At 52.3% G+C, this 27,360-nt stretch overlaps 1 protein-coding gene across 1 annotated transcript in view; it reads left to right on the top strand.

Annotated features, from left to right (window-relative positions):
• LOC146234142 (E3 ubiquitin-protein ligase SH3RF3-like) overlaps positions 1-26,083 on the top strand; it is a 43,887-nt gene extending 17,804 nt beyond the window's left edge. The window contains exons 2-10 of the mRNA XM_084689373.1: positions 11,536-11,811; positions 13,706-13,801; positions 16,461-16,781; positions 17,184-17,299; positions 18,097-18,267; positions 20,298-20,536; positions 21,703-22,010; positions 23,191-23,558; positions 24,733-26,083. Of these exons, the coding sequence (XP_084545499.1) occupies positions 11,536-11,811; positions 13,706-13,801; positions 16,461-16,781; positions 17,184-17,299; positions 18,097-18,267; positions 20,298-20,536; positions 21,703-22,010; positions 23,191-23,558; positions 24,733-24,901 (2,064 nt within the window). The 3' untranslated portion in view covers positions 24,902-26,083. The remainder of the gene's footprint in view (positions 1-11,535; positions 11,812-13,705; positions 13,802-16,460; positions 16,782-17,183; positions 17,300-18,096; positions 18,268-20,297; positions 20,537-21,702; positions 22,011-23,190; positions 23,559-24,732) is intronic.
• The last annotated feature ends 1,277 nt before the right edge of the window (positions 26,084-27,360 follow it).

Raw genomic sequence — 27,360 nt, 5'->3', positions numbered from 1 at the left:
TGTGTGTGTGTGGGTGTGTTCAGCCCGATGAGTGGCCACCCAACCACTATCATGTCACATGATCCAGCCCCTCCTCTGACACTTAAGTCGTGACATGGAGTTATTCGATCGCCCTATGTCTTCTTTGAGCGGGCGAAGGTCACACACGCTCACCGCTCAGCGGGCGCGCACGCACGGACGTGTAACCGTTTGGAGTTTCAATGCCTTTGTGGTTCTTGCAATGTGCACGTGTGCTTGGTGATTGGCTGTGTCCACCGTTTCCTGTAGCTCTTCCTCTGACCAGCCCCAGCGAGGGGCTGTGAATGCACCGGACCCATTGACACCACTCTCTCTGTGTGGCTGGAATCCTTCAAATCTCTTGATAGTTATGGGAGAGGCTGAAGGTAAAATCCCAGTACAGTAAGGACTTAGTGAGTTAAGATGGTGTTAAGAAGAGAAATGAGAGGGATGGAGGGAGGGAGGGTGAGCGGGTGGGAGTGCTGGATGGAACCTGAAGGAGACAATGGGAAGATCAAAGTCTTGGTATGGCTGCGAGTTTGAAGTTTGGGTGAGTCCGGATATAGATAGACTTACGTGCGAAAGCTTCTCATTGTCCAACCGAGTTTAGACAGACTGAAGGATTGCAAGGAGGGACGACCACAGTCCCTTCAGACGAGTCTTACATTTGTCCCTTAACCTGGCACACGCCTCCTCCCAAACACAGCCCGCCTCACCCACTCACAGAGAGAAAGAGAGGGAGAGGGAGAGGGAGAGGGAGAGGGAGAGGGAGAGGGAGAGGGAGAGGGAGAGGGAGAGGGAGAGGGAGAGGGAGAGAGAGAGAGAGAGAGAGAGAGAGAGAGAGAGAGAGAGAGAGAGAGAGAGAGAGAGAGAGAGAGAGAGAGAGAGGGAGAGGGAGAGGGAGAGGGAGAGGGAGAGGGAGAGGGAGAAGGAGAGAGAGAGAAAAAGAGAGAGAGAGAGGTGTGGCCCGCTGGAGGGGCAAGGAGGAGAGACGGATAGGGTCAAACCACGGGAGAAAAGTATCCTTTTCACGTCCTGCCTTAAACTGAGATTGAATCTTCTTTAAACGGCGAAGGCTCTTTTTTTTGACGAAGGCTAAACGCCAGCACTTACGGGCGTTGGATGCCTGGCTTTGTGATGAATGCCCCCGCCGTAGGTCGCGACCTTTCTTTAGTAAGCGTGGCGATGGAAGGCGTCGGGCGCCCGTGCCGGAGGTGATGTATGGCTGTAATATGTGAAGAGGTGGCGCTCTGACTGATGTAGGGAGAGATGCATCGCACCGGAAGACGAAGCACCAAAACAGCTCAGCTGTGTGTGTGTGTGTGTGTGTGTGTGCGTGTGACTGATGCATACTCGAAGACAAATGTGCACACACACACGCACCGTCGTGTCAGGGCCTGTGCATGAAGGCATAAAAATGAAACAAATGACACTTGAAGATATCTTTCAGCCAGAAGGCCTACTCATAACCCTCACTCTCACTCACTCACACATACACACACACGCACGCACACACACGACAATACCTTTTAGGCAGCAGGCGCTGCTACAATTACCATTTCAAAGTAGCATGGCGCATAGAAGCTCAACATGAATGCATTTTGCACACTTTGAAAGGAAGATTTGCATAAAAACTCCAAAAAACTGTTTATATTTCTTAAGAGACAGAAGCTAAAGTGGTTTGTTTGCAGCCTGAGAATTCAAGTCGAACCACTGTTCCGTTTTGTCCACTCACACACAAACCACAAGCTCACGCGCGCACACACAAAGGTCACTGTGTAGTCATTAACAGCTGCGCCCGTCACAGTAGAGAGGGGGAGAGAGATAAAAAGCGATGGCAAGAGAGAGGGAGAGCCAGGAGAGATATAGAAAGGGAGACGGAGAGCGATTAGCAAAGTTCAGCTGTTTTAATAGAGCTCATTTGAACGCAGAGCCCAAATGACGGTCCTGTCCTCCTGGGCCGTCTACTTTAAACACACTCTCTGCCCTTCTCAGTGCCTGATCGGTAACTGGGTGAGGATGGGTTAGACCGCTGGGAGGAGGATGCTGTGTTAATGAGGTTTCTGTCTGTAGGGAAATGTGTGCACCCCTCAACACAGGCGCACTGAGACGAGCTCCCGTCCAACTTTGGGGTGTGTGTGTGTGTGTTTTATTGTGTTGGTGTGAGTCTGACTGAGCCTGAATGACTTGGGTCCTAATCCTGTGGCTGTTGTGCGTCCTGACACACACACTCTCTCTCTCTCAACAAACACACACACTCTTGTGCACGCGCGCGCTCGCATCATGATTTATCCTTGACCTTCCATTCACATCGCTTCTGTCACCCTGTCGGTGTCTCTGTGTCACTATGTCTGTCACACGTTCTCTCTCTCTCTCTCTGTTTCCCTACCTCTCTCTCTCTCTCTCTCTCTCTGTCTGGGTATATCACTTTCTCTCTTTTTCGCGCACGCCCACAGGCCCACAGACACGTCGCCCACCCCGGGCAGCGTGCTCCCCAGACGGAGCAGAGCGGCGGGTAGCTCCGTCTCCGTACGTGTCTTGTCTGGCGACGTCTGCAGATGCTTTTCTCCTTCGAAAGGAGACGTGCCTCTTTAATTTCATTTCGACTGCAGACAATTAAACAATCCACGCCATATGGTGCAGTTTAAATTCAAATCAGCTTTGTTACAGCGTAATAGTTTTACATGATTATGTTGATGATTAAGCCGAGGCTGAGGCTGGCTTTCTTGATAGAAAGACAGAGAGCCTCATTACTGCCCCACACCAGGAGCCCCCTGCTGGGGCCAGGGATGGAGGGATGGGGGGATGGATGGAGCGAGAGAGGCCAAGAAGAGAACGCTTTAATGACACTTTCCCTAGCTCCCTTCTCTCACTCCTAATCTCTTACTCTCATCCTTCCATCCCTCCATCCTCCTCAGTCTGTCTCTCCAGTTTAATAAGGACACAGCCGGCCTTGTTAATAGAGCGCACACACACACGCACGCACACATACACACACACATTCATTCTCATCTGTAGCATAGATGATTGGAAAGTGTCCAGTTCTTCCACGGCCTCCTCTTACGCCTCTGGATAGAACACGAGTAATATCCTGCTTTACACAGGAAGTTCTCGACTCAAAAGGGATCCCATTGGCTGAGTTAATTGGCAGATCCCTTTAGCTGAGAGTTCTAACGAGTGGTAATGAAGTGTTAAATTAACGACTGCGGGCTAAATATACATACTGTCAATTAAACCACCCGCGTGGTCTCTCTAACCAAGGAGAGATGAGGAGAGAAATGCCACATAGTGGAGACGGCAGACGTAGGTGAGATGAGAACGAATTTAGAACGAGTGTGAATTCACAGCCCTCTCCCTTCTCTCTCTCTCTCTCTTTCTCTCTCTCTTTTATCTCTTGGCTTCTGACATATGCTGGCAAAAGTAAACAAATGTTGTGTACCACTTCGAGAAAAGCTTCCTGTGTGTACGTGTGTGTTTATTTTTTAAGAAGCCAGTAGCTTGTATAGAGCCACCTAGTACCTAATACAAGACAGGTATACTGAATCGTGGGTACTGGGTTCCCACCAGAGGGATGTTTTTTTGTGGGAAAACCAGTGGGATATTTCTTTCCCTCTCTCCTCTCCGAAGCCATTAGGCCTCGGCGGCGCTGCAGACGACGAGCTGTCACTCAGGACCGGTTGCCATGGTTTCCTGGCGGTCGGCTGTTAAGTGCTGCCGCCAAAGGGGTCGTCATGGCTGTGATTGCGGCGCCTACATTTACATCCCTGCATCTCCATCTAGACTGTCACTGTCTGTCTGACAACGCCGTGGCATTTGCTTCACTCTGGTGCTGAGGGAGGGAGGGAGGGAGGGAGGGAGGGAGGGAGGGAGGGAGGGAGGGAGGGAGGGAGGGAGGGAGGGAGGGAGGGAGGGAGGGAGGGAGGGAGGGAGGGAGGGAGGGAGGGAGGGAGGGAGGGAGGGAGGGAGGGAGGGAGGGAGGGAGGGAGGGAGGGAGGGAGGGAGGGAGGGAGGGAGGGAGGGAGGGAGGGAGGGAGGGAGGGAGGCGTGAGTGGGGGAGCGGGTAGAGGTTGTTTATTCACACAGCGAAGGGACTCAAACCTGAAAAATGAAGCCATTTGCAGCTGAAACTGTCCAGAGTATTCCCTCCGTCCCTCACTCTCTCCCTACCACTCCCCCCTCCCCCCTCCCTTCGCCTTCCTCCCTTCCACCTTCCCCACCCTCTGTCTCTCTCCACCTCCCTCTCCAAAGCCTCTGGTCCAGGCTGTGATGTAAGGCTCTCCTTGCTGCCATAAAAACACTGTTAATGTCCACCTCTTGACCCATACTCTAAATTTACCCTCACCCCCTGCCTCTCCCCCACACCCTCAGGCTCATGCACACAGGTCACAGACAGGAGAAAAGGAGCGATACAAAAAGATGACTTTCTGCCCAAACAACCCTGCCATCATCTCTTTTCATCAGTGATTGTTTTTTTACGTGCTCATTTTTCCGCCAAACGCAGCAAAGCCGAGTATTACGTTCGGGCATTTCAGCGAAAGCAGTGTGTGTGTACGTCTGTGTTTACGGTGTGAGAGCTGACCTCATGGTGCAGGAATCTACATGTCATCAAGCTCTGCTCAGGGAGCATGTTGGCATTCCAGTGTATGCCTGTGCCTGTTTTGGTGCCCGCTGCTTGTGTCTTCCATGCGTGTTCGTCTGGGTCTGGAGGCTCTGTTGGTCTGTGGGTCGGGGGGGGGGGGGGGGGGGGGGCGCTGTGGTACACTGTTCATTAATCATCCCTTCAGATCGGCTTGAGTCTGTCATCTTTGCTCTAAATCTTCTTGTAACAATGTATTTTGTCCCTAGAGGCTGGGAGCTTTAGAGGCTGGGGGACTGGAAGGAGCTTTCGAGGCTGGGGGACTGGAAGGAGCTATAGAGGCTGGGATGAGTTTTAGAGGCCGAGGGACTGGAAGGAGCTTTAGAGGCTGGGAGGAGCTTTAGAGGCTGGGGGACTGGAAGGAGCTTTAGAGGCTGGGGTGAGCTTTAGAGGCTGGGATGAGCTTTAGAGGCTGGGAGCCGTAGAGCAGCAGTACTAACCAGCCCCATTCCGCTCTGATCTGATCTAACCACCTCTGACATGCCTCACTGCACAGCTGTCACTCAACACTACCGTCTCCACGGCAACCGGTAAATGCTAGTAGGCGGAGGGAAGAGGGGACATAGAGAGGGAGGGGGGAGGGGGGAGGGGGGAGGGGGGGGGGGCGAGACCTTTAGAGAGGGAGTACACCAGACAACCTGTGTCCCATAGCAACATCTACCCCCTTCTCCCTTCCTCCTGTCATGTATCCTATTGTCCTTACTGACCTCTGACCTCTACCCCCCAGAGGAGACAGGGTGAGGGGCTTCAGGTCACACAGGAGGGCGCATTACACCATCTATCACCCTGCATAATATCCTGGTATGTGAATTAATGACGACGAGCATCCCTCGGGGAGCATTCCTTGTGATCCGCCCTCTGGATGGCTGGATCTCCAGTCGGTGCTTGAGTACTGTACTGTCCGAAGGGTACACCATCCTACTCACCCACCTCGAGCATATGAGCCACCGTCTACTCCGGCGATCTTCTTTTCCCTCCTTTCTTTCTCCCTCCTCTCCGTCTCTCTCCCCTCCCCCCCCCCTCGTTTTCCCTCCGCCCGCTCACCTCTGATCCTCCACCAGGTAGGACATCCGCTCCCTCCCCCCCGGGGCTCAGATCTGCATGCATGTTGAGGACCAATCAGCTCGGCTCAGACACGCTCAGCTCTCACGAAGATGAGCTGATGAATATTCATATCCTCCCGGTGCCTCAAAGACATACACACTCACGTACACACACGCACACGCACACATCCACACACGCAAACACTCACACATACACACACACACCTGGCAGCATGAGGCAGATTGATGCTTTCGTTGGAGTGGGCGAGGTGATGAAAGTTTATTTGATGAGAAGTGAAGTGTGTGTGTGTTCAGAGAAGGATAGAGGGCTCAGGAGATTGAAGATGAGATGGGGTTTTTTGTTGTCGCGGTGGCTGTCACTAAGGCCCAGGGAGGAAGGAAGTGTCTCTGAGTGTGTGTGTCTCGCTGTCTCTGATGTTGCCGACATTTTATTTTTTTGAATCCCTAAAAATATACTTCGGTCGAACTGTTTATTCTAGTGGTCATGTACATGTAATACCTCTGTAATTAGAGATGGCACACATCCATCCACAGAATGCATGGTTTAGTGTTCATAAGACTTCAGTAAGTAATCACTCTCAGTAAACCAAACTAAAAACAAACACTGGAAGAACTTTGTGTGCTTTTGGCTCTGGAGTTGCTGTTTGTGTGTGTGCGTGTGTGTGTGTGTGTGTGTGTGTGCGCGCGCGTGTCCGTTTGTGTGTAGGATGATATTTTCCCCTATTTAGGAATGACATTCTATATTCTTCAGATATATCCTTATAGTAAATGTAATCCACATTTATATTCTGTCATTTAAATATGCCCTTGACATTGACATTGGTCTTTATTCTGTGATTTACCTCTGTGTTGGATTTGTTTCCCCTGGCTGGCTGGCTGATTATTTTGAATAAATTGTATAGCCCTCTCACACCCTCCCTCCCTCCCTCCCTCCCTCCCTCTTTCTCTCTCTCTCTCTCTCTCTCTCTCTCTCTCTCTCTCTCTCTCTCTCTCTCTCTCTCTCTCTCTCTCTCTCTCTCTCTCTCCCTCCCTCCCTCCCTCCCTCCCTCTCCTCTCCTTGGCGAGCCATGGCCAGCGCTGGGGGAGAGAGCGACGGATGGGAGAGGCGATGAGGACAGACAGAGCGCTGGGCGAAGGAGATGCAGTCAGAGAAGCGACATGACAGGAACAGCCCCTCTGAGCCAACGGGGAGGGGGGGAGGGTAGAGCGTGGGCTTGAGAAGGCCAGGGGGGGTGAAGGAGAAGGGGGACAGGGCGGAGGTGAGGACGGACGTCAGGGAGGGTGTAAGGTGAGGCGAGGACAAGGCTGAAAGCTGGGATAGATCGGTGTGGGAGACAGATGGGGAAAGGAGAGGTTGGGAGGGCTGGATGGGTGGGGGGGCGGGGGGGGGGGGGGGAGATGTGGACATGGTTGAGATGGATGGACTGCTTTCTGGTAGTGGTAGTGGTGCCCAAGGCTGAGGTGGCTCAGAGTTCATGGTGTGTGTGTGTGTGTGTGTGTGTCAGATTGGGTACATCTAAGTTCATTTACAGATAGCGGTGTTGTGTTTCTCCTCCCTGCGCCACATCCCTGAAATGTCAGCCCATGTTGCCACGGCAGCTGGTTTATATGTGTGTGTGTGTGTGTGTCTGCAGTTTGCTCTCTAAGGTGTGTGTCGATGCATGAATAATTGATTGAAAGAGGATCAATAACACAGTGAATCAGTGCTGGGGCCGATTTTGTGTGTGTGTGTGTGTGTGTGAGAGCCCTTGCACTCTTTTTTCTCGTCTGCTGCACATGACTGTAAAAACAGCAGCCAGGGTCGGTGATGGTGTGCGGACGGTGTTTGGTTTGAGAGGAGCCAGTGTTGTCTGGCTGACCGGGGAGTGGAGTGGCTGTCCAGGATGAAACAGGCCCTGGCTGAGTCAGCTTCAGAGACCGTCTGACTCTGGGCCCCAGCCCAGCACGCATGATCGAACCGAGGTCTCGAAGCTCCGAAAAAAAGACGAGTTTTACAGATTTACTATGCTATTACTGGAGGACTGCACACTCAGTCAGATATGGGCACACACTCCAGCACACAGCGCACACACCGGCACGCACACACACGCACATAAACACACGCACCGGCGCGCACACACACACACACACATGGTGAGGGCACGGTGGTAATGGCCCACTGCCTCTCCAAGGACGAGCGAGCGAGAAAGCAGAGTAATCACTGCACCGGTTTATTACTGCTCAGAAGAGGGAGAAGAGGGGAGGGGAGGGGAGGGGAGGGGAGGGGAGGGGAGGGAGGGAGGGAGGGAGGGAGGGAGGGAGGGAGGGAGGGAGGGAGGGAGGGAGGGAGGGAGGGAGGGAGGGAGGGAGGGAGGGAGGGAGGGAGGGAGGGAGGGAGGGAGGGAGGGAGGGAGGGAGGGAGGGAGGGCACGGGCGACAGAGAAGGATTCTTGGGGAAAGAGGGACAGAGAGGAGAGAAAGTAGGACGGATGAGAGGAACACGTCCCGACTCACTCCCACGACGGTTCTCTCTCTCTTGCTCTCTCTCTGTCACACACGCACACACACGCATAGAGACACTGGAAACCACTCGGCGTAGCCAGATCCAGCGTGGGAATGTTTGTGTTTGTGTATCTCAAGAGGGACAAAGATGAGCCAAGAGGCTTCCTCTCCTCCTCCCATCCTCTCCTCCTCTCCTCCCATCCTCTCCTCCTCTCATCCTGCCCTCCTCTCCTCCTCTCATCCTCTCCTCCTCTCCTCCTCTCATGCTGCCATCCTGCCCTCCTCTTCTCCAATCCTCTGCTCCTCTCATCCTGCCATCCTGCCCTCCTCTCCTCCCATCCTCTCCTCCTCTCCTCCTGCCCTCCTCTCCTCCTCTCCTCCTCTCATGCTGCCATCCCGCCCTCCTCTTCTCCCATCCTCTTCTCCTCTCCTCTCGTCCTCTCATCCTGCCCTCCTGCCCTCCTCTCCTCCTCGCAGCTCCTTTCATCGTTCTTCTCTTGCTCCTCTCCTGTGTCCTCTGACACAGTGTCACCCTGTGCTGACCAGGCGTCGTCCTGGGTGCGTTTGCACCTGCCACACAGACTCCCAGGTGCACTGAATGAACACACACCCATGCTGTACACACTGTTATTATAACACGCAGGTATAATTGAACAACAATACTACTTACAGGACAAACACAGCCTTACAGTGGTGTTGGAGTGAGGAGGAAGCTCTTTGGTGTGTAGTGTGTGTGTGTGTGTGTGTGTGTGTGTGTGTGTGTGTGTGTGTGTGTGTGTGTGTGTGTGTGTGTGTGTGTGTGGACATCTCTGGAGTGGCTCCAGCAGAACATTAATATGAGTCATATTGATTAGGCGAACAAGAATAAGCTGCCTGTTAATTATTTTCAGACTCAATAGGCTGTGGATGTTTGTGTGTGTGCCTGCTACCCTGGCCACCACAATCCTTTTAGGAGGTGTGTGTGTGTGTACGTGCTTGGTCCCTGTAATCGTGTTAGGTCTCTGTCAGGGAGAAAACAGCTCAGAGTGAAATTTCATTACCAGTCTGCAGCTCTGTGGTATGTCTGTCTCTGTGTGTTTGTGTGTGTGTGCGTCTGCGTGTGAATTCTTGTAAACTGGAGTTTCTTTTGGCACTTTAATTGAACTTGAACTCCTGTCGTGGCCACATAAGTTGTTGGGTACGCCGTTAATGATAGTTTTAGTCCCAAAGATCTGTCCATCCACTTCACACACGCAACAAGCCAAACAAGCAACACACACAGCGACACTTAGCGAGACACTCACCTACCCAGTCCTTGAGAGGAGTGCATCAGTAAGCCAATTCACAGTGTCCATAATGACTGAGACTATAGGAACAGGGACAAGAGCCTCTACAACACTGGAGCAGATGGGCATTTAGTTGTAGACTGAGCTGCCCTAAGGGACCCACACGCAGACACAGTCTCTCTCTCGCTCTCTCTCGCGCTCTCTTTCTCGCCCTAGCACTAAAACACACACACTCCAAGAGCAGGGGGCACTCCCTCTCCTGCAGTGCAGTAATTAGTGGTGTGGTGCCCAGTGGAGCCTAGTAATAGGTTTATGCTCCCAGGCCAGCAAAGGACAGGCAGGCAGGCAGGCAGACAGACAGTCAGACAGGAATGTGGGAACACAGGACAGACAGACAGTCAGACAGACAGACAGACAGACAGATGGGAAGGTAGGCAGAGAGACAGGAAAGCAAACAGACAGACAGACAGACAGACAGACAGACAGATGGGAAGGTAGGCAGAGAGACAGGAAAGCAGACAGACAGACAGACAGACAGACAGACAGACAGATGGGAAGGTAGGCAGAGAGACAGGAAAGCAAACAGACAGACATACAGACAGATGGGAAGGTAGGCAGAGAGACAGGAAAGCAAACAGACAGACAGACAGACAGACAGTCAGACAGTCAGACAGACAGACAGACAGACAGACATGAAAGGAGACTTGAATTCTCCTCTCATTCTTGTTGTCTTGCCGCCCTCCTTGAAGTCCGAGTGTCCGTCTGGCTACAAATACACATGCGCACACCCACCCGCATCTTCTGGTCTGTGTGTAAGTGAGCTGGAGAATGGCTAATGTAATGATATAATGTCTGGGAAATGTGTTGCACATTAGAACATCATGATGTGTGTGTAATGAGCCGAGAGATGGGAAAGTGCTGCTACTCCCCCTCTTTCCTCCTTGCTCCCCCGCCTTTACCTTCTACCCCCTCTCCCTCTCTCCCTCCCTCTCTCCCTCTCTCCCTCTCTCCCCCCTCCCTCCCTCACTCCCTCCCCCCTTTCCCCCCCCTCTCTCTCTATCTTTCTCCCTCTCTCGCTCTCTCGCTCTCTCCCTCTCTCCCTCTCTCCCTCTCTCTCTTTCTCCCCCCTCCCTCCCTCCCTCCCCCTCTCTCTCTCTCTCTCTTTCTCCCACTCTTTCTCTCTCTCTCCCCCTCTCTCTCTCTCTCTCTGTACTCATCTGTCATTCCATAGGCGGCTCTCCTTCCCTCTCAACCTTTCTCCGTTTTTTTTCCCCTTCGCACGCTCACGCACATAAACACACACGCGCTCCCACACACGCGCTCACAAGCACGTGCATTCTGTACACATGTGCTCGTACACACACACACACGCACATAACCGAGGAAACACCTGTAGGAAAAATGCATATCAATACGCCACATGTGACACACAGTTGAGCAGAGCGATGTAGTGTTGCTCGTGAGCAGGCAGCGATCCTGTCTGCTTCTGCTGACACCTTACTCTTTCTCCCCACCTCTGTTCCTAGTTTGGCCCTCTCACACACACACACCCACACAGAAACTGTGGCAGTACTGGCACTGCCTCTCAGGAGACCATTCCTCCCCCTCTCCTCCGCTCATCTCCCCCTCCTGTGTTCACCGCAAAGAGAGGGAGGAGAGGTTTGGCTCAGGGTGCTGTGTCAGGGTGTCTGGGTGTTTGGAGGTGGGTTTCCAGGGCTTGCGTCAGTGCAGGCCCTCAGGCTGCAGTCCAACCCGCTTCAGAACCCCATGGCCCCAGGCTAACTGTCTGCTCTTACCAGAAACAAGTGTTTGTGTGTATGTGTGTGGGTGTGTGTGTGTGTGTGTGTGAGGGTGTGTGGGTGTGGGTGTGAGGCTGTTTGTACGTGTGTGTCAAACGTCTGTTTCCACAGGGAATTGATATGAAAGTGAATTCATTATTTCTTCTCAACTTTCCCAAAAAGTCAAAAGCCTCCGGGAGGAAATGAAATTATTCATGCTGGGTTTTCGTCTTTTCAGGTTCTCCAGTCACGTTGTCTTTTTACCCTACAAGTGTGTGTTTGTGTTTTGATCGCCGCTGTGTTTGTTGTTCCAGAATGTTCCAGCTCTGCCGTGTGGCAAGGCTCTCTACTCCTACGAGGGGAAGGAACCTGGCGACCTGCAGTTCACGAAAGGTGACATCATCATCCTGCGACGCAAAGTTGACGACAACTGGTACCATGGCGAGCTGAACGGTAACCATGGTTTCCTGCCGGCCAGTTACATCCAGCTCCTGAGGCCTCTGAGCCAGACTCCGCCCCAGGGCAAAGCGCTTTACGACTTTGAGGTCAAAGACAAGGACCAGGACAAGGACTGTCTGGCATTCAGCAAGGTAATACACACACACACACACACACACACAGACACACATACACACACTGACTCTGACACTGTAACACACACAGACGAGCGAGGCAAAGTCTGCTCTGATCATTGTATTTACACCAAACACTGAACGACGCACTCAAAGAGAAGCTCCATCAAATTGAATCGTTATGCTGCTGGTGTGCTGGTTTGTGATCCAGAACGTACACTCCTGGTTGATCTGTGTGATTTGGTACTCCCGTAATGGTCTCTCCATCTCTCAATCCCTCCATCTCTCAATCCCTCCAACTCCACATCGTCAGAGTTCCTTAACACTATTGAGCACCTTCCCTGTGGAGAGCTGTCTCCGAGGTGTGGGGCGAGGCGGAGAAAAAGAGACTGAGAGTGAGGAAGGAGAGAGAGAGAGAGACTGAGAGAGAGAGAGAGAGAGAGAGAGAGAGAGAGAGACAGAAGAGAAAGGGAGGAGTGAGAGAGAGGAGAGATGGAGGAGTGAGAGAGGAGAGAGGGGGACGAGAGCGTCCCTCGCCTCTCGCCGTGAAGTGTTTGTGAGACATTGCGGCGTAAACAGTGATTTGTATTCCCACCACTCCCTGTCCTCTTCAAAGCTCATCATTTGTTCCTGCTGTTAGAGAGACTCATTTGAGCTGAGGAAACTGGAGGCTGTGTGTCGTCCCTTTCTTTTCTCTGGCTGTGTGTTTGTGTGTGTGTGTGTGTGTGTGTGAGAGAGAGCTCCTTTCTCAGCTGCACCTGGCTTGCAAAGGCTCGATTAGAGTTTGGGATGTAGGGCCAAATCGTAGGACAGAGGGACACAGAGACTCACATCCTATCCCTACCGCCAACTGCTGCACACACACACACACACACGCAGATGCACTCACACACACGCCCTCGCTCAAGAACTCACACACACACACACAGACGAACACACGTTCCACCACAGACACACACACGCTCTCAGACAGACTCGGCCTCATAGACTGCAGCTGTGTGTGTGTGTGGCGCTGGTGGGGGGAAGGGGGAGGGTGGTGGGGAGGTGGTGGTGTTGTGAGTTTTTGCTTGATTACGGAAACATAGTAGCACGCCGCCCCTTTGTAAATACAGGATGTGTGGTTGACGCTGCAGCCTTTGTTTTTCTTCGGGTTGTTTAATGGTCTGAGCGTTCTGACGCGGAGATCATGATCCTTGGAGCACAGGCTAATTGATGGAGGGAGGGGCTGGAGGGGGAAAAGTCTCGCTCGCACACACACGCGCTCACGCCGACACACACACCCACACACACACACACACACACAAACACACACACACTCTCTATGCCTCTAGTTCCTTCCGTGGTTTATCTATGTTCCTCCATGCAGGACCAGAGCTGTGTGATATCGTGTTATGCTTGGGCTCATTACTCAGTATGACTAATACACACTCATTTAGCGGGCATCATTGCAATTCCAATGGCATCAAGGGCCCCCTTCTTCAAGTACATCTCAGCCTGTTTTGTTTCAGTCGTGAAGGGCTGAAAGAGGGTGCGCGTCGTTCCGATTGGAAGTTGGTCTGCTTACGTGTGTGCGCGTGCGTGAGAGAGAGAGAGAGAGAGAGAGAGAGAGAGAGAGAGAGAGAGAGAGAGAGAGAGAGAGAGAGAGAGAGAGAGAGAGAGAGAGAGAGAGAGAGAGAGAGAGAGAGAGAGAGAGAGAGAGAGAGAGAGAGAGAGAGAGAGAGAGAGAGAGAGAGAGAGAGAGAGAGAGAGAGAGAGAGAGAGAGAGAGAGAGAGAGAGAGAGAGAGAGAGAGAGAGAGAGAGAGATAAGAGGGAGAATTTCGCGTTCCCAGACAGAAACAACCGGTGTGTGAGTAGTTTCAATTTGTGTGTGTGTGTGTTTGTCTTTAACCTAACTCTTTGTCTGTCCCGTAGGATGAGATCCTAACTGTCATCAGGCGAGTGGACGACAACTGGGCAGAAGGCATGCTGGGAGATAAGATTGGGATTTTCCCCATCCTCTACGTGGAGGTAATCGAAAGCCGCGGAACTAACCTTCCCCCGCCCTGTCATTGCCCTCCCACACACTTTATCGAACGCTCTCAGACACAACGTCATCCACAACGCAATTATCCCAGTGTTGTGTGCACTGATAAAGATGTTGAGCTAGTGATGGTTTGGAGCCCGGGATCGGTTTTATTGAACAGGAGACAGCCTCCTGGTCCCCCCCTGGTGTCTTGCCAGCCAGGACGTTGCTAGTCCTCTGTCCTGTCTTCCCAGAGTGGAGTTTGTAATGTTGTAGCCGCAGGGGTGTTTTCCTCCCCCTGGAGAGAGAGAGATAGAGAGTGTTAGAGAGAGAGAGAGAGAGAGAGAGAGAGAGAGAGAGAGAGAGAGAGAGAGAGAGAGAGAGAGAGAGAGAGAGAGAGAGAGAGAGAGAGAGAGAGAGAGAGAGAGAGAGAGAGAGAGAGAGAGAGAGAGAGAGAGAGAGAGAGAGAGAACGGGAGAATAAACGACTAGAGCTTTAAAACTGTCAGGAGATTTACTCACATCAGGGCTTTGTGTGTGTGTCTCGCTCTATCTCTCTGTCTCTCACCATGTGTACTTGTGTTTGCGTTTGTTTGTGTGTGTGTGTGTGTGTGTGTGCATATCTGTGTGCGCGCGTGCGCTAGGTGTCAGGAGAGTAAGTGTCATAAGGCCGTGCAGCAGTGCATTAGGGGCATTATGTATTGATTTACTTAGACGGCTTTCATTGGTGGTGGTGCTGGTGGGGGGGGGGGGGGGATGTGAAGAGGAGGATGGGGGTGGGGAGGGCTGGCCCCTGGCTAAGTAAAACATGATTCATTATCCTTCCTCGCGAGAAGCGCTTTATAAACACACAGGGTTACAGTTATTATCTGTCCTCTACCAGGCAGTAAACCTTGACTGTGACCAGGCTAGCTTTACTACCTGGACAATACAGTCTATGAAATTAGCCAGTATTCCAAATGAATATGTTGCATAAATATTGGACCAGGGCAGACTCTGTTCATACAGTGCATAAACACAGTGGCAGACGAGCACACACACACACACACACACACACACACACACACACACACACACACACACACACACACACACACACACACACACTGGGGGGCTTATTAGACAGAGATCCATCCCATCTTTGGCTCAGCAGGGAAGCAGTGGCGTATATAGAGGGTTGGGGGACAAGGCGAGTGTTAGGGGCTGAGAGGAACAGCACTAATTAGACTGAGGATAGGAAAGGGGGGCACCTGTCTCCCTAAAAATGTGTGTGTTTGTGTGTGTTTGTGTGTCTCACTGACTTCATCTCAAGCATTCTTTTCACAGTGTAGACGATCATCAACTGGCATCTCAGTCTTACTAAGGGGAGGACAAACCAGCCACTGTGCACACACAGACACACACACAGACACACACACACACACACACACACACACACACACAGAGTCTACGGTTCTGTAAGCACAGTACCGAACAGATGAAAGATGACCAAAGAGCTCTTATTGTGCCAAAAGCACTTAGCGAGTGATAGTTTCTTTCTGGGGAAGAATTCACACAAACACACGCCCACACACACACGTACCCATACACACACACTCATGCACACTTAACATAGCAGATACACATTATGTGGCATTTTGTTGTGGAAAAACTATAAACATCAGATTTCATCCATTGTTTTCATTACTGCTGAAGTCATTTTGTTATCTGAGACCAAATATCAGGGAAGTTATTTGTTGCTTTGTCCTTCTGTTGGTGTGTGTGTGTGTGTGTGTGGTGGGGGGGTTATGTCAAGTGGGTCTATGACCTTAACTGTGTGTTGTCTATGCCTGTCCCCTGAGAGAAGAAAGTGTTATCACTGCAGGATCCATCTATCACACTCATTAGCATATGTTATAGGTTTGATTAGCATAACTATTAATATGGAAATGTGACATCTTAAACATTGAACCGCATTTGGCCCATCCTCTCACACATGCACAGACACACACACACACCTACACACACACACGTACACACATGCCTGTTATTGGAATGCATTTTCATGTATGTGTCTTCGTGCAGGAGTAACTGCAGGAGCGAGATAGAGACAGAAAAACACGTCTCACCCTGTGCCCTCTGGACTGATAGAGCCTGCCGTGTGTGTGTCTGTGTGTGCGTGTGTCTGTGTGTGCGTGTGTCCGTGCGTGTGTGCGCTCCCGAAATGTGTGCGCGTGCTTCGCCGTCTCCTTGAGTGTGTGTGTGACTCAGAGACCGTGTTGTTGCCGGGCAGATCTCCAGACTCCACCTGTAAGTGTCTATCCAGAGGCAGACAATAGAAAAATCCTTCCCAGCTCTAATTGGCTCTCCGACAGCAGCTGCACGACAAAGCGCACGTCGCGTCCTCTCGCGCGGAGCCCGTGGGAGCCGTGTAAAGGGTTCGCTCCGGGAAGGGGCGTGTCCGTCAGCGAGCGGGTGCGCCGAGAACGCGTGTCATGCTGAGAATGACCCCCCCCCCATACGGCTGGTCGGGGGCATGTGCGATGGCGTGCTGCTTATCTGCGGAGCTGCCAACGGCACCGAGCGATCCCCCCGAGGATCGGGAGGTGCGAGGCGCTCAAAGAGACGTCATCGACGACGAGGCGTCCATCTCCTTCCCTTGACCCGTCCTGTTCTCCCCTCGCAGCTGAACGAGACCGCAAAGCAGCTGATGGAGATCGACAAGCCCGCGCCCGCCCCCGTCCCCGGGCCCAGCTCCGACCCGTCCCCCGGGCCCCCGTTGGGGCCCTGCTCCCCCGGCCCCTCCCCCAGCCCCTCCCCTTCCCCGGGAGGGGGCCCCTCGCCCCACAGGCGGGGCGAGGGGAAGAAGAACGCCAAGAAGCGCCACTCGTTCACGGCCCTGAGCGTGACCCAGAGGACGGCCCAGCTGAACAACAGACACAGCATGGAGATCTCCCACCCTGTGCTCATCAGCTCCTCTGACCCCAGGGCTGCTGCACGCATACAGGTACACACACACACACACACTCACACACACACACATGACCGCCCCTCAATACATGACATAGCATGTTCAGACATGCGACCAGACTTCCACATGCATGGAAACATACCTACGGAGGACTTTGTTTATGTAGCGATGGTGTGCTTGTTTTACGTACCTATAGTGTTTTTTATTTACTTTGTGAATGGGGTGACTCACCTGTCATGTGTCACGTGGGCTGAGGTCTTACTGAAGGGGCCTGGGTTTCAATCTGCTTTAGGCCATTGGAGCGTGTCCTAACCACCGTCCCTCCCCTACATCTCCTGTCATTCTTCACTGTCCTTCCCCGTACAGCAGAAATGCCCTGAAAAACACCTTCCTGAAAAATGAACTTTCATGAATGGTTGTTTATGTGTGTGTGTGTAGGACTCCTCCCCTCCTGGCCCCTCCCCCTCCTCTGTGGGTGTTCTGGTTCCTCCCAGGGTGGCGTCAGTCACGTCTGAACTCCTGGCCCACGCCAAGGTCCAGCTGCCTCTCAACATGTAAGTGGAGCGCACACTCCTCGGTCGCCCCTCGACGATGTCACACATCTGCGTTCGGATTCGTTGAGCACATGCTTTCATCCAGAGCGACAAACAAACGGTGGATGTCGGGAGCGCAGCAGATAATCAAAGATGAGGACTGCACAGTCATACCAGTATTGTGCGGTGATGTTTGTCGCATTAAGTCCTGCGAGGGCTGTTGCAGAGCTAGGACAGGCTGAGGAGGAATGTTGTACGTTGTTGAGTTAGAGTGGTGCTGTGGTTGGAATTGATTGTTTTTTATCTGTGGGGTAAGGCATAGCTGAAGCCAATGCTAGGTGGCTGTCACATTCAATAACGTTCTTAACACACACGCACACACACACACACACATCCTCCGGTGTGGGTTGTACCGCTGATGAGGTCGAATGCTTCCATCCTGACCCGGCAACCAGCCCTGTTGCCATGGGGAAAACGCACCCTGTTACCATAGTAACCCATAGGCAGCTTATTTAGACCTTGTTTACTCTCAGTCTTATTATTGGTGTTAAGTCCATAAGCTTGTCACAGGACATACACATTTAAACAAGAAAGAAATGTACATTCAAAATGACATTCAGATGCCAGGTAAGTCTGTATCCAAATCTTTACTGATAAACAAGCTTGTGTGTGTCTGGCGATGCATGTAAACACTCTGTATAGTCAGTCTGTCCCAGTGTCTCGGAAAGGCCTTTACGTTCCGAAACATATTGCAGGTAAACTGTGTCTCATGCGATAGTGTGTGCTGGTATGTGTGTGTCTGTGTGCGTGTGTGTCAGATACCTGGCCCTGTACGCCTACAAGCCCCAGAAGGCCGATGAGCTCGAGCTGAGGAAGGGGGAAATGTACCGCGTCACAGAGAAGTGTCAGGACGGCTGGTTCAAAGGCACCTCGCTGAGGACCGCATCTTCCGGAGTGTTCCCTGGGAACTACGTCACGCCTGTGTCCAGGTGAGACAGGGTGACTAGGGGGAGCGGTGGGGGTGGGGGGGGGGGGTGGCTGCAGAAGTGTTCTCATCCTTATAATAGTCATCCTAATTTGAGTCCTTTATCGAGTGGATTCAATAAAGTACCGTCTGTAGCACCGGGGTAGAATGCCGGCAGCAGCCGGAAAAATAATATGCAGTGACATATTGTCTCCTGGTCATCATCATCATCTCCTGACCCGTAGTGGTAATGTGCTCACAGCAGGAGGATTTTGGGGGGGTGGGGGGAGGCTGCCTGCTGGATATGTGAGCCAGTCAACCCCCTGCAGACGCCAGGGACCTGCAATGGCTGAACACACAGCAGGGAACCCCCCGCCACCGTCAGTGACTGCTTCACTGCCGCCGCTGAAACTGGTTACACAACTCTCTACAAATGCACAGCCAAGACGGAGAGGGAGAGGGAGCGAGAACAGAGAGAGAGAGTAGGTGTAAGAGAGAGAGGGAGAGAGACAGAGAGAGAGGGAGAGAGAGAGAGAGAGAGAGAGAGAGAGAGAGAGAGAGAGGGAGAGACAGAGACAGACAGAGACAGAGACAGAGACAGAAAGAGACTCAGTTAGGTAGAAGAGTTGAGAATAGAAGTCGAGCCTAGTAGAGTAGAGTTGACACGGATACTTCATACTGAGACATGCAGAGAGCCAAAGGGGCCATTCTGTTCATTTCCCCCTCAACTTACATGCTGTCTATCTCTCCTTCTATCTACCTCTTTTTCTTTCTCCGTCCCTCTCTCTCCCTCTCCGTATATTTCTCGCTGTTCCCCTCTCTTTCTCTCTCTTCCTCCTCCCCCACTCTCTGCACTGCAGCCTCCAAAACTCTCAATATGATAATGAGCGCCTGCCAGAGCTGGAATGACACACACACACACACAGACACATGCACACACACACACACACACACCATGGACAGGTGGGGAAGGGGGGTAGGGGAGGAGGGGACACGAGGGATGAGTGGGAGGAGTGGGAGGAGCAGTGCTCTGTGTTCCTTTTAGAGGAGATTTGTTATTGGACGGCGTCCTGCTTATGGATTTGGCAGCCATGTTGGTTGTTGGAAGGAACTGGCTTCTCCGCTCCTCTATGGAGGATAGACATGGCTTGAAATCTGGCTTCGCACAGCCGCTCCCACAACACCCACCCCACCCCCCGCCCACCACCCCCGCCACACGCAAACCATGCGCACGTGACATGCTCGGTGCATGAGCCATAGCTTCTGTCCCCAGTGAAGGGAGGTCGATGTACAGCCGTGAGGACCAGGGTGTTATGGAGACATGGTCAATAGCCCCCCCGGTCACCACTCTCGTTCTCAGCTCTCTGGTTGGACGTTAACGCTCGTCGTAAAGCCGTGTACGAGCTGGCCTGTCAGTGTGCGTCGGGCCGCCGGGTGACTCTGGAGGATTTGGTGCTGGAAGGAAACTGCTGAGGGATGATTGGACAGTGATGTCATGGATATCTGCAGGCCTACCTCTACAGGAAGTCTTCCTGCTGTGCACCTCCTCCAACGTTGGTGCTGTAAACCTGCTCATTCTTATACTCTCTCTCTCTCTCTCTCTCTCTCTCTCTCTCTCTCTCTCTCTCTCTCTCTCTCTCTCTCTCTCTCTCTCTCTGTCTCTCTCTCTCTCTCTCTCTCTCTCTCTCTCTCTGTCTGTCTGTCTGTCTGTCTCTCTCTCTCTCTCTCTCTCTCTCTCTCTCTCTCTCTCTCTCTCTCTCTGTCTCTCTCTCTCTCTCTCTCTCTCTCTCTCTGTCTGTCTGTCTGTCTGTCTGTCTGTCTCTCTCTCTCTCTCTCTCTCTCTCTCTCTCTCTCTCTCTCTCTCTCTCTCTCTCTCTCTCTCTCTCTCTGTCTCTCTCTCTCTCTCTCTCTCTCTCTCTCTGTCTGTCTGTCTGTCTGTCTCTCTCTCTCTCTCTCTCTCTCTCTCTCTCTCTCTCCCTCTCTCTCTCTCTCTCTCTCTCTCTCTCTCTCTCTCTCTCTCTCCCTCCCTCTCTCTCTCTTTCTCTCTCTCCACAGGGCTCCATTTGTGGTGACAGGTTCGCGAGGTCCCTGTCTTTCGGGGCAGGTGGGAGGGGGTCAGGGGGGCAAAGGGGCCGTGCCCCCCTCCTCCCCCGGCTCCCCGGGCCCCTCCTCTCGCCCCTCCCCTCCCCACTCCAGCAACCCTTCCTCCCCGCAGTCGGCCGCTGCCCAGCTGAAGAACTGCCTGCGTTCTGGGCAGCAGACGGTGAACCAGGCTCGCTCCGCCTTGCAGCTGGGTAAGACACGTTCACACACACGCACCTTCAGCTCTAGTGACTCTGCCCTGAGGGTTCAACAGCCCAGTAGCAAAGATGAAGCCTACCTGCTTTACTGGTAATGTTTCTGTCTGACCTTCTGGTGCTTTGCTATCAGAACCGTCGAGAACACTGGTCTGCTAACGGCCTAGATGTGGTCTGTATGCGGCCTCTATCTGTACATCTCTCTGTCTCCCTCCCCCCATCTCTCTCTCTCTCTCTCTCTTTCAGTAAGAACATGTGATGGTGTTTAAGGTTCCTTCTGGGAGTCTCATGAGTGTACAGTGTAGAAACACTGCCAGGAATAACACGAGCACACACACACACATGCACACACACACACTAATAGGCCATGCACACAAACAGATGAACAAACACATACTCCTTCCTCGATGACATCACTCGCCTGTTGTTTTGTGGAGGCGTAATGATAGAGTCCAGAGTGCTGCCTCACTCGCTCCTTTCACCTCCCTGTTCTCTTTCTCTTTATTCATCTATCTATCCATCTCTTTTGCTTTCTCTCCTTAACTGAATTTCAACAGCCTCATTGGCTTGTTAAGATTAATTTTCAATATCCCCCAGAGCTTACATACAACAAACAAATTAACATTACGTACTGTGAAAAGCAAATGAAATGTAAATACATACTGTACATAATAACATCATGAGTGTATGGCAGGTTGCCACATGATTTAATCAGGCTGTGTTCTCCTATTGGGTATAGCATTTTGTCTCTATTTGTTAGAGTTTCAAATTCTTCATCTTTCATGTTTGTTGATTCTCTCTCTCTCTCTCTCTCTCTCTCTCTCTCTGTCTCTCTCTCTCTATCTCTCTCTCTCTCTCTCTCTCTCTCTCTCTCTCTCTCTGTCTCTCTCTCTCTATCTCTCTCTCTCTCGCGCGCTCTCGCTCATGCTCTTTCAGACAGTCACATCTGGCCTCCATTATCGTCTATGACTATGAGTCTGGAGGCTTGGTCACATGACTGTTATGTGTTTCCCCTAAAAGGCTCCTGACAACCACACTGGTCATACATGGCTGTAGCAGGTGCCCAGTATCAACGCCATAGTTACGCTCTGCTACAGCAGTTCACCTTGTAATGTACATGACAGCTTTATAATGACCACAGTGTGTGTGTGTGTTTTCCTCAGTCCACAGCCCCCCAGCCGGCAGCCCAGAGCGTCCCACAGCAGCCATCTCCCCTATTCGACCCCAGAGCTCCTCCCCTTCGCGCTCCCAAGGCCAATCGGGTCGCCCGCTCTCCATGGTGTCCCCTGGACCCTCCCTCCAGCCCTCTCCTCTCTCCTCCCCTGCCGGGCGCCCCCTCCATCCCCTCTCTTCCCCCCTCTCCTGCCTCACCCCTCCCAACACCTCCGCCGCTCTCCTCAACGGGGATGCCTCGTGTCCCGGCCCCTCCCACAGCAACGCCCAGGGGGCTGTTCCCCCGAAAGCAGAGAAGGTGAGCGTTGGTGGCATACACACACACACACTGCCTCAGTGACTAGTACCTGGACCCACACACACACTGCCTCAGTGACTAGTACCTGGACCCACACACACACTGCCTCAGTGACTAGTACCTGGACCCACACACACAGTGCCTCAGTGACTAGTACCTGGACCCACACACACACTGCCTCAGTGACTAATTCAATGACTGACGGCCTGACCAGCTGACTGTCAGTTGGGAGGCCAGTCTCTGTGCTCAAGCACTGTGTAAGTGGAGGTTGAGGGAAGTGAAGGGACAGTGATGGATACTCTGGTTCTCTTCATCTCCACGTTCTGCCTCAGTGTTGACTGACCGCAGGGAGATGGAGCGAGGTAAGCTCACTGCAGCTCCCCAAACTACAAACCGAAAAGTAGCTTTAACACCCATTTATGGGCCGAGTGGTAATGAGAGAGCTGGTGTAAAGCTAACTGGCAGACAATGTTACAGTCATCGCCAGTCATTGTCCCGGCTGTCAGTCACTTTGTCAGAGCAGCTTGTAATTGTTCGAGCTTTCCCTCTCGCTCTCTCGTGTCTTTCTTTATCCCTCCCTCTCTCTTTTTCTCTTGATTTGTCTGTCTAGCATCTTCCACTGGTGGAGATGGAGATGTGAGTTCCAGGGGGTAGTGTGTGTGTGTGGGGGGGGGCGTGTGTGTGTGTGTGTGTGGGTGTGCGTATAAGTGTGTGTTTGTGTAAGGCGCTGTGGGGTTTCAGGTCCGCTGTGCTCACTCCGATAGACACCTCAATGCCCCCATGCTGATTATGCACCGATAATTGGGTCTGACTCACCCTTCACCCTTCACCAAGCCCCCCACCCCCCTCACCCCACCCAACCCCTCAACTCGTTTCCCCTCACCCTGTCTCTCTCCCTCGCACAGAATGCACCGCTTAATTAAATCAAACGTCAAGAGTATACTATGGCATATGCTACCCCCTAGTGGCTGGACTGACACAGGCATCCGATCACAACAATTCCGGTTGCCTGCCTCACGGTTACACCTCACGTCAGCAAGTCTCTTTGGTTGGAGACTGATGGCATGAGTCTGTTGATGCGAGAATAACGTATTGCCCTGTCCTTCCCTTCTCTCCTTCCCTCTCTCCACCCCTCTCTCCTTCCCTCTCTCCTTCCCGCCCTCCTTCTGTCCGTCCTCAGAAAGAGAAGAAAGCAGGGGGACTCCTGAAGCTCCTCTCCGGGGCGGCCGCCAAGAAGAAGAGTCGTTCCCCCCCCTCCTCCCCTCCCACCCACGACGCTCGGCCCCCGTCACTCGCCACGGGCGCCACGGCCACCGACGCGCGCCCCTCCTCCAGCCACGGCCGCGCCGGCTCCTGCTCGATGGAGGCCCACGGGCGGGCGGGCTCCTGTCCCATCGAGAGTGAGATGGCGGGGGCCATGGGCCTGGAACCACTGCACAGGAAGTCGGGATCGCTGGATCTCAACTTCCCCCTGTCCCCGCCGACAACCCGCTCGGGAAACGCGCTCCTCGCTCTACGACCGGAGCCAAAACCCCTCTCCAGAGAGAGGTAGATCTGGAGGACTCTAACGCGCGCGCCCGTACGCACACACGCATACAAACGCACGCAAACTCTGTCTTTCACTTTCCGTCTTGTCTTTTTCTCTCTCTCTTTTGCTCGCGCACACCCGAGGTTCCCCTTCCCACACCACGACGAACGACCACACCTCAGGACACCGCCCATTATCTACACGCTCAGTCAATCTATGCACAGCACAGCACCATTTTATCTGGTGTGTGTGTGTGTGTGTGTGTGTGTGAGGGATAGGGAGGGAGTAATGGAGCCCTGCAAGATACACATAATGGCCTGCGGGCCTCACAATGGTCGACGATGATCTGTCCTTCAACGGTTCCTACGTGCAATGACTTACAGCTTGGGATGATCAATAGATTTTGTTTTGAGTGATCACTTAAGAAAGACTCTCTTACACACACACACACAACCGACACTGGACAAGAGAGCCCAAAGCATGGTCCATGTAATTACACACAAAATCTATGTGCCTTCGGGAAATCAATACACACACAAAGAGAGAGAGAGAGAGAGAGAGAGAGAGAGAGAGAGAGAGAGAGAGAGAGAGAGAGAGAGAGAGAGAGAGAGAGAGAGAGAGAGAGAGAGAGAGAGAGAGAGAGAGAGAGAGAGAGAGAGAGAGAGAGAGAGAGAGAGAGAGAGAGAGAGAGAGAGAGAGAGAGAGAGAGAGAGAGAGAGAGAGAGAGAATGGCGAATGCTTATCCACACCCTCCGACCAACCCAACCCTCTCCAGAAACCACATAAATCTGTGTGCATCTGTGAAACGTTTACCTACGAGAGAGAGAGACCCTGACTGATTGTGAGCTTTAGAGCAGTTTGTATCTCCCCACGTCTGTCCAGCTGTCTCAGGGCTACAGCTCACTGTTAATCATAACCACGGAATCCTCCGCCGCACTGTGTTTTGGTATGTGATGACAGAGATTGCAGCTTGAAGATATGGGGGAAAAAAACCAAACGGCCTTTCTGGGTTCAAGGGTGGTCATTTGGGGTGTTTTGAAGTTATAATTTTCTCAGGCTAACTCGCCTCGGTCCCAATTTAAACTCTGTGAAAAGAGGCATCCTAGGAGGGATTGCGGGAGGAGGTGGCATGTGTGTGTGTGTGTGTGTGTCAGAGTGGGACGCCAACCCCATCCCTGCCTTGTGTCCCTGCAGGTACCGCGTGGTGGTCCCCTACCCCCCCCAGAGTGAGGCGGAGATCGAGCTCAGGGAGGGGGACGTGGTGTTTGTCCATAAGAAGAGGGAGGACGGCTGGTACAAAGGCACCCTGCAGAGGACCGGGCGCACTGGCCTCTTCCCTGGCAGCTTTGTGGAGGGCTTCTGAACACAATTACACACAGACATACATACATACATACATTCATACATACATACATACATACATACATACATACATACACACATACATATATATGAACACATATTGTAAGCACAACAAAAAAACAAAACATATAAAACAGGCATTCACATATTAACAGACACACTGTCACAGCTAACACGTCCACACATAGCCAGCCTGGCTCCAACCAGCCACACAGGAGCCAGGCAGCTTTTATAGTCAGGCACTCCCAGGACAACTATGGGAGGGGTCCTTAAACAAACATCCATCATTATGGACTTTTGATGTGGACATCATCCGCTACTGAAGGGCACACCTCTTGGAGCGCAGAAGGACAGAAACACTACCATCACTACTGCCATTCTCTATCGGAGCTCCCGATCTCTACCTTGATGAGTATTTTTGTACTGCTTTGGTGTGTTGCTTTGTGAATTTCTACGTCTGACGTGTGGGTCATAGGCTGAGCTTTAATCCTATGTCCCAGAGAAAAAAAACACCTTGAAACTTAGTGCTTCAGCCACCTTCAGTGTGTGTGCGTGTGTGTGTGTGTGTGTGTGTGTGTGTGAGTGTGTGTGTGTATGTGTGTTTGAGCAGCTGGTGCTAAAAGCACATAATGACTTTTCTGGCAAACCTCCCCTATCTCCACACAAGTGGGAAACCAGCATAGTGTTTAAAGAAATGAGTTTGTGTGTGTCTGTGTGTGTGTGTGTCTGTGTGTGTGTCTGCATGTGTGTGTGTGACAATACAAGAATGTGTGTGTGCGCGCGAGAGAGTGAGTCACAGAGAGCAAATGAGCGATAAACAAATCTCTCAATGCCAGGTCAGTGGCAGCTCAATACTGGGGATGAAACAAGTTCACGGTTCCATGGTAACACACCACCTTTGGAACACAGACACGGCAGGCTCTCGTTGGTTTAGCACACACAGAGGTATGCTTGAAGTCCCAGTTCTTTATCCCCGCCCCGGAAAGCTCACGAGAAGACACAGGCACACAGCGACGGACCCCAAGTAAGAGCACACGGGAAACAGAAAGCACAGAGAATGCACAGCTGAGCGAAACGGGGCGGAACAGAAGCACAACTAGCCTGCGAACACAGGAGGGTTTTCACTCAGACGTGTTCCCCACAACAGAGAGAGTAGAGAGAGAGAGAGAGAGAGAGAGAGAGAGAGGGGAGAGAGAGGGGAGAGAGAGGGGGGGAGAGAGAGAGAGGGAGAGAGAGGGAGAGAGAGGGGGGGGGAGAGAGAAAGAGAGAGAGAGTGGGGGAGGGGAGAGAGAGAGAGCTCACAGCCACACCTTGGGTGGATCCACAGCCCCGGCCATGTTCCTGCAGGGTCCTGAGGGGACGTGAGGAGAGGCCCAGCCTGCAGCTGTCTGATTGGTGCCCGAGCAGGCATGGGAGTGGAGGTAATCCCACCCGTCTGGGCCGATGAGATGAAATGAAAGGCTCTGAGATTAAGACTGAGATTAGGAGCTTCCCATGAGCCTTTGGGCCACAGGCTAGGACTCGAGTCCCTTTTACCCCATGACACACACTCCCACTTTTTCCATTTGAAACCCCTCAGTATTTGACAGGCCTCTCGTTTGTACGAAATGTCTGCTTCCAACCCCCGTCCTCTCCTCTTCAGAATGTCTAAACGGTTTGGATTTGTGTTGTGATTCAAACGTTGTGTCTAAAATGTCTGTATGAGAACCAGCACTTTTCCTGCACAGTCAAAGCTCTACTAACAGTCAATGAAGCACAGCTCAGCTGTACTAAACATCCAAGTCAAATATGCTATTCCAGTCGGTTCGCAGGTGGTCAGCGTCTCTGTGGAGCTAATGCACAAGTCCTCCTCGTTGGGGTAACAGCACTTCCTGTTGACGCACCACTCAGACAGGAAGTAAGATTACAACACCGGTGGCCGTCTCGATTCTGGCATTTCTCTATAGGTTTTATCGGGGGGGAACGTTTTATGTGCGTCAACTGACCTGACAGATGACTTGTGTCTTTACCTCCAAGGAGACTTTAGAAAGGGCCAGAGACATGCTCTCATGCCTAGCTCTGGGGGGGAGGGGGGGTTACATTAGGCTACTGCAACAACAAAAAAAGAAAGTATATGAATATATATATTGTGCAGAATATTTATAGGCCGTTGGTGCCGTGTCATGCCCAGCGCTGGGGAGGCCAGCTCTCTACCATGTGATCATGAAGCATTGTCTTGTACTGATGACCCGTGGTTGGTTGGTTTTTCATGTTAAGTGCATTTTTGCAATAAATGCCTTTGTTTTAAAACAAACGTTGCTCGTCTCTGCCCACAACTCTGGCTCCCGTCGCCGCACTGTCCGTAGGCAACTTGAATGTCGGTTGTTGAAACAGCTTGGCCCAAATTGCCCCACTTCAAGGTAAGTACATCACATTTCCCGCACCAACAGGCAGGGAGAGGAGATTCACTTTGAACAGTGA

Source organism: Hypomesus nipponensis, chromosome 23 (assembly GCF_054491055.1).
Source record: "Hypomesus nipponensis isolate SF chromosome 23, ASM5449105v1, whole genome shotgun sequence".
NCBI classification, from domain to species: domain Eukaryota; kingdom Metazoa; phylum Chordata; class Actinopteri; order Osmeriformes; family Osmeridae; genus Hypomesus; species Hypomesus nipponensis.
Note: the sequence above shows the minus strand (reverse complement) of the source record. Positions and strands in the feature narration are given on the sequence as shown.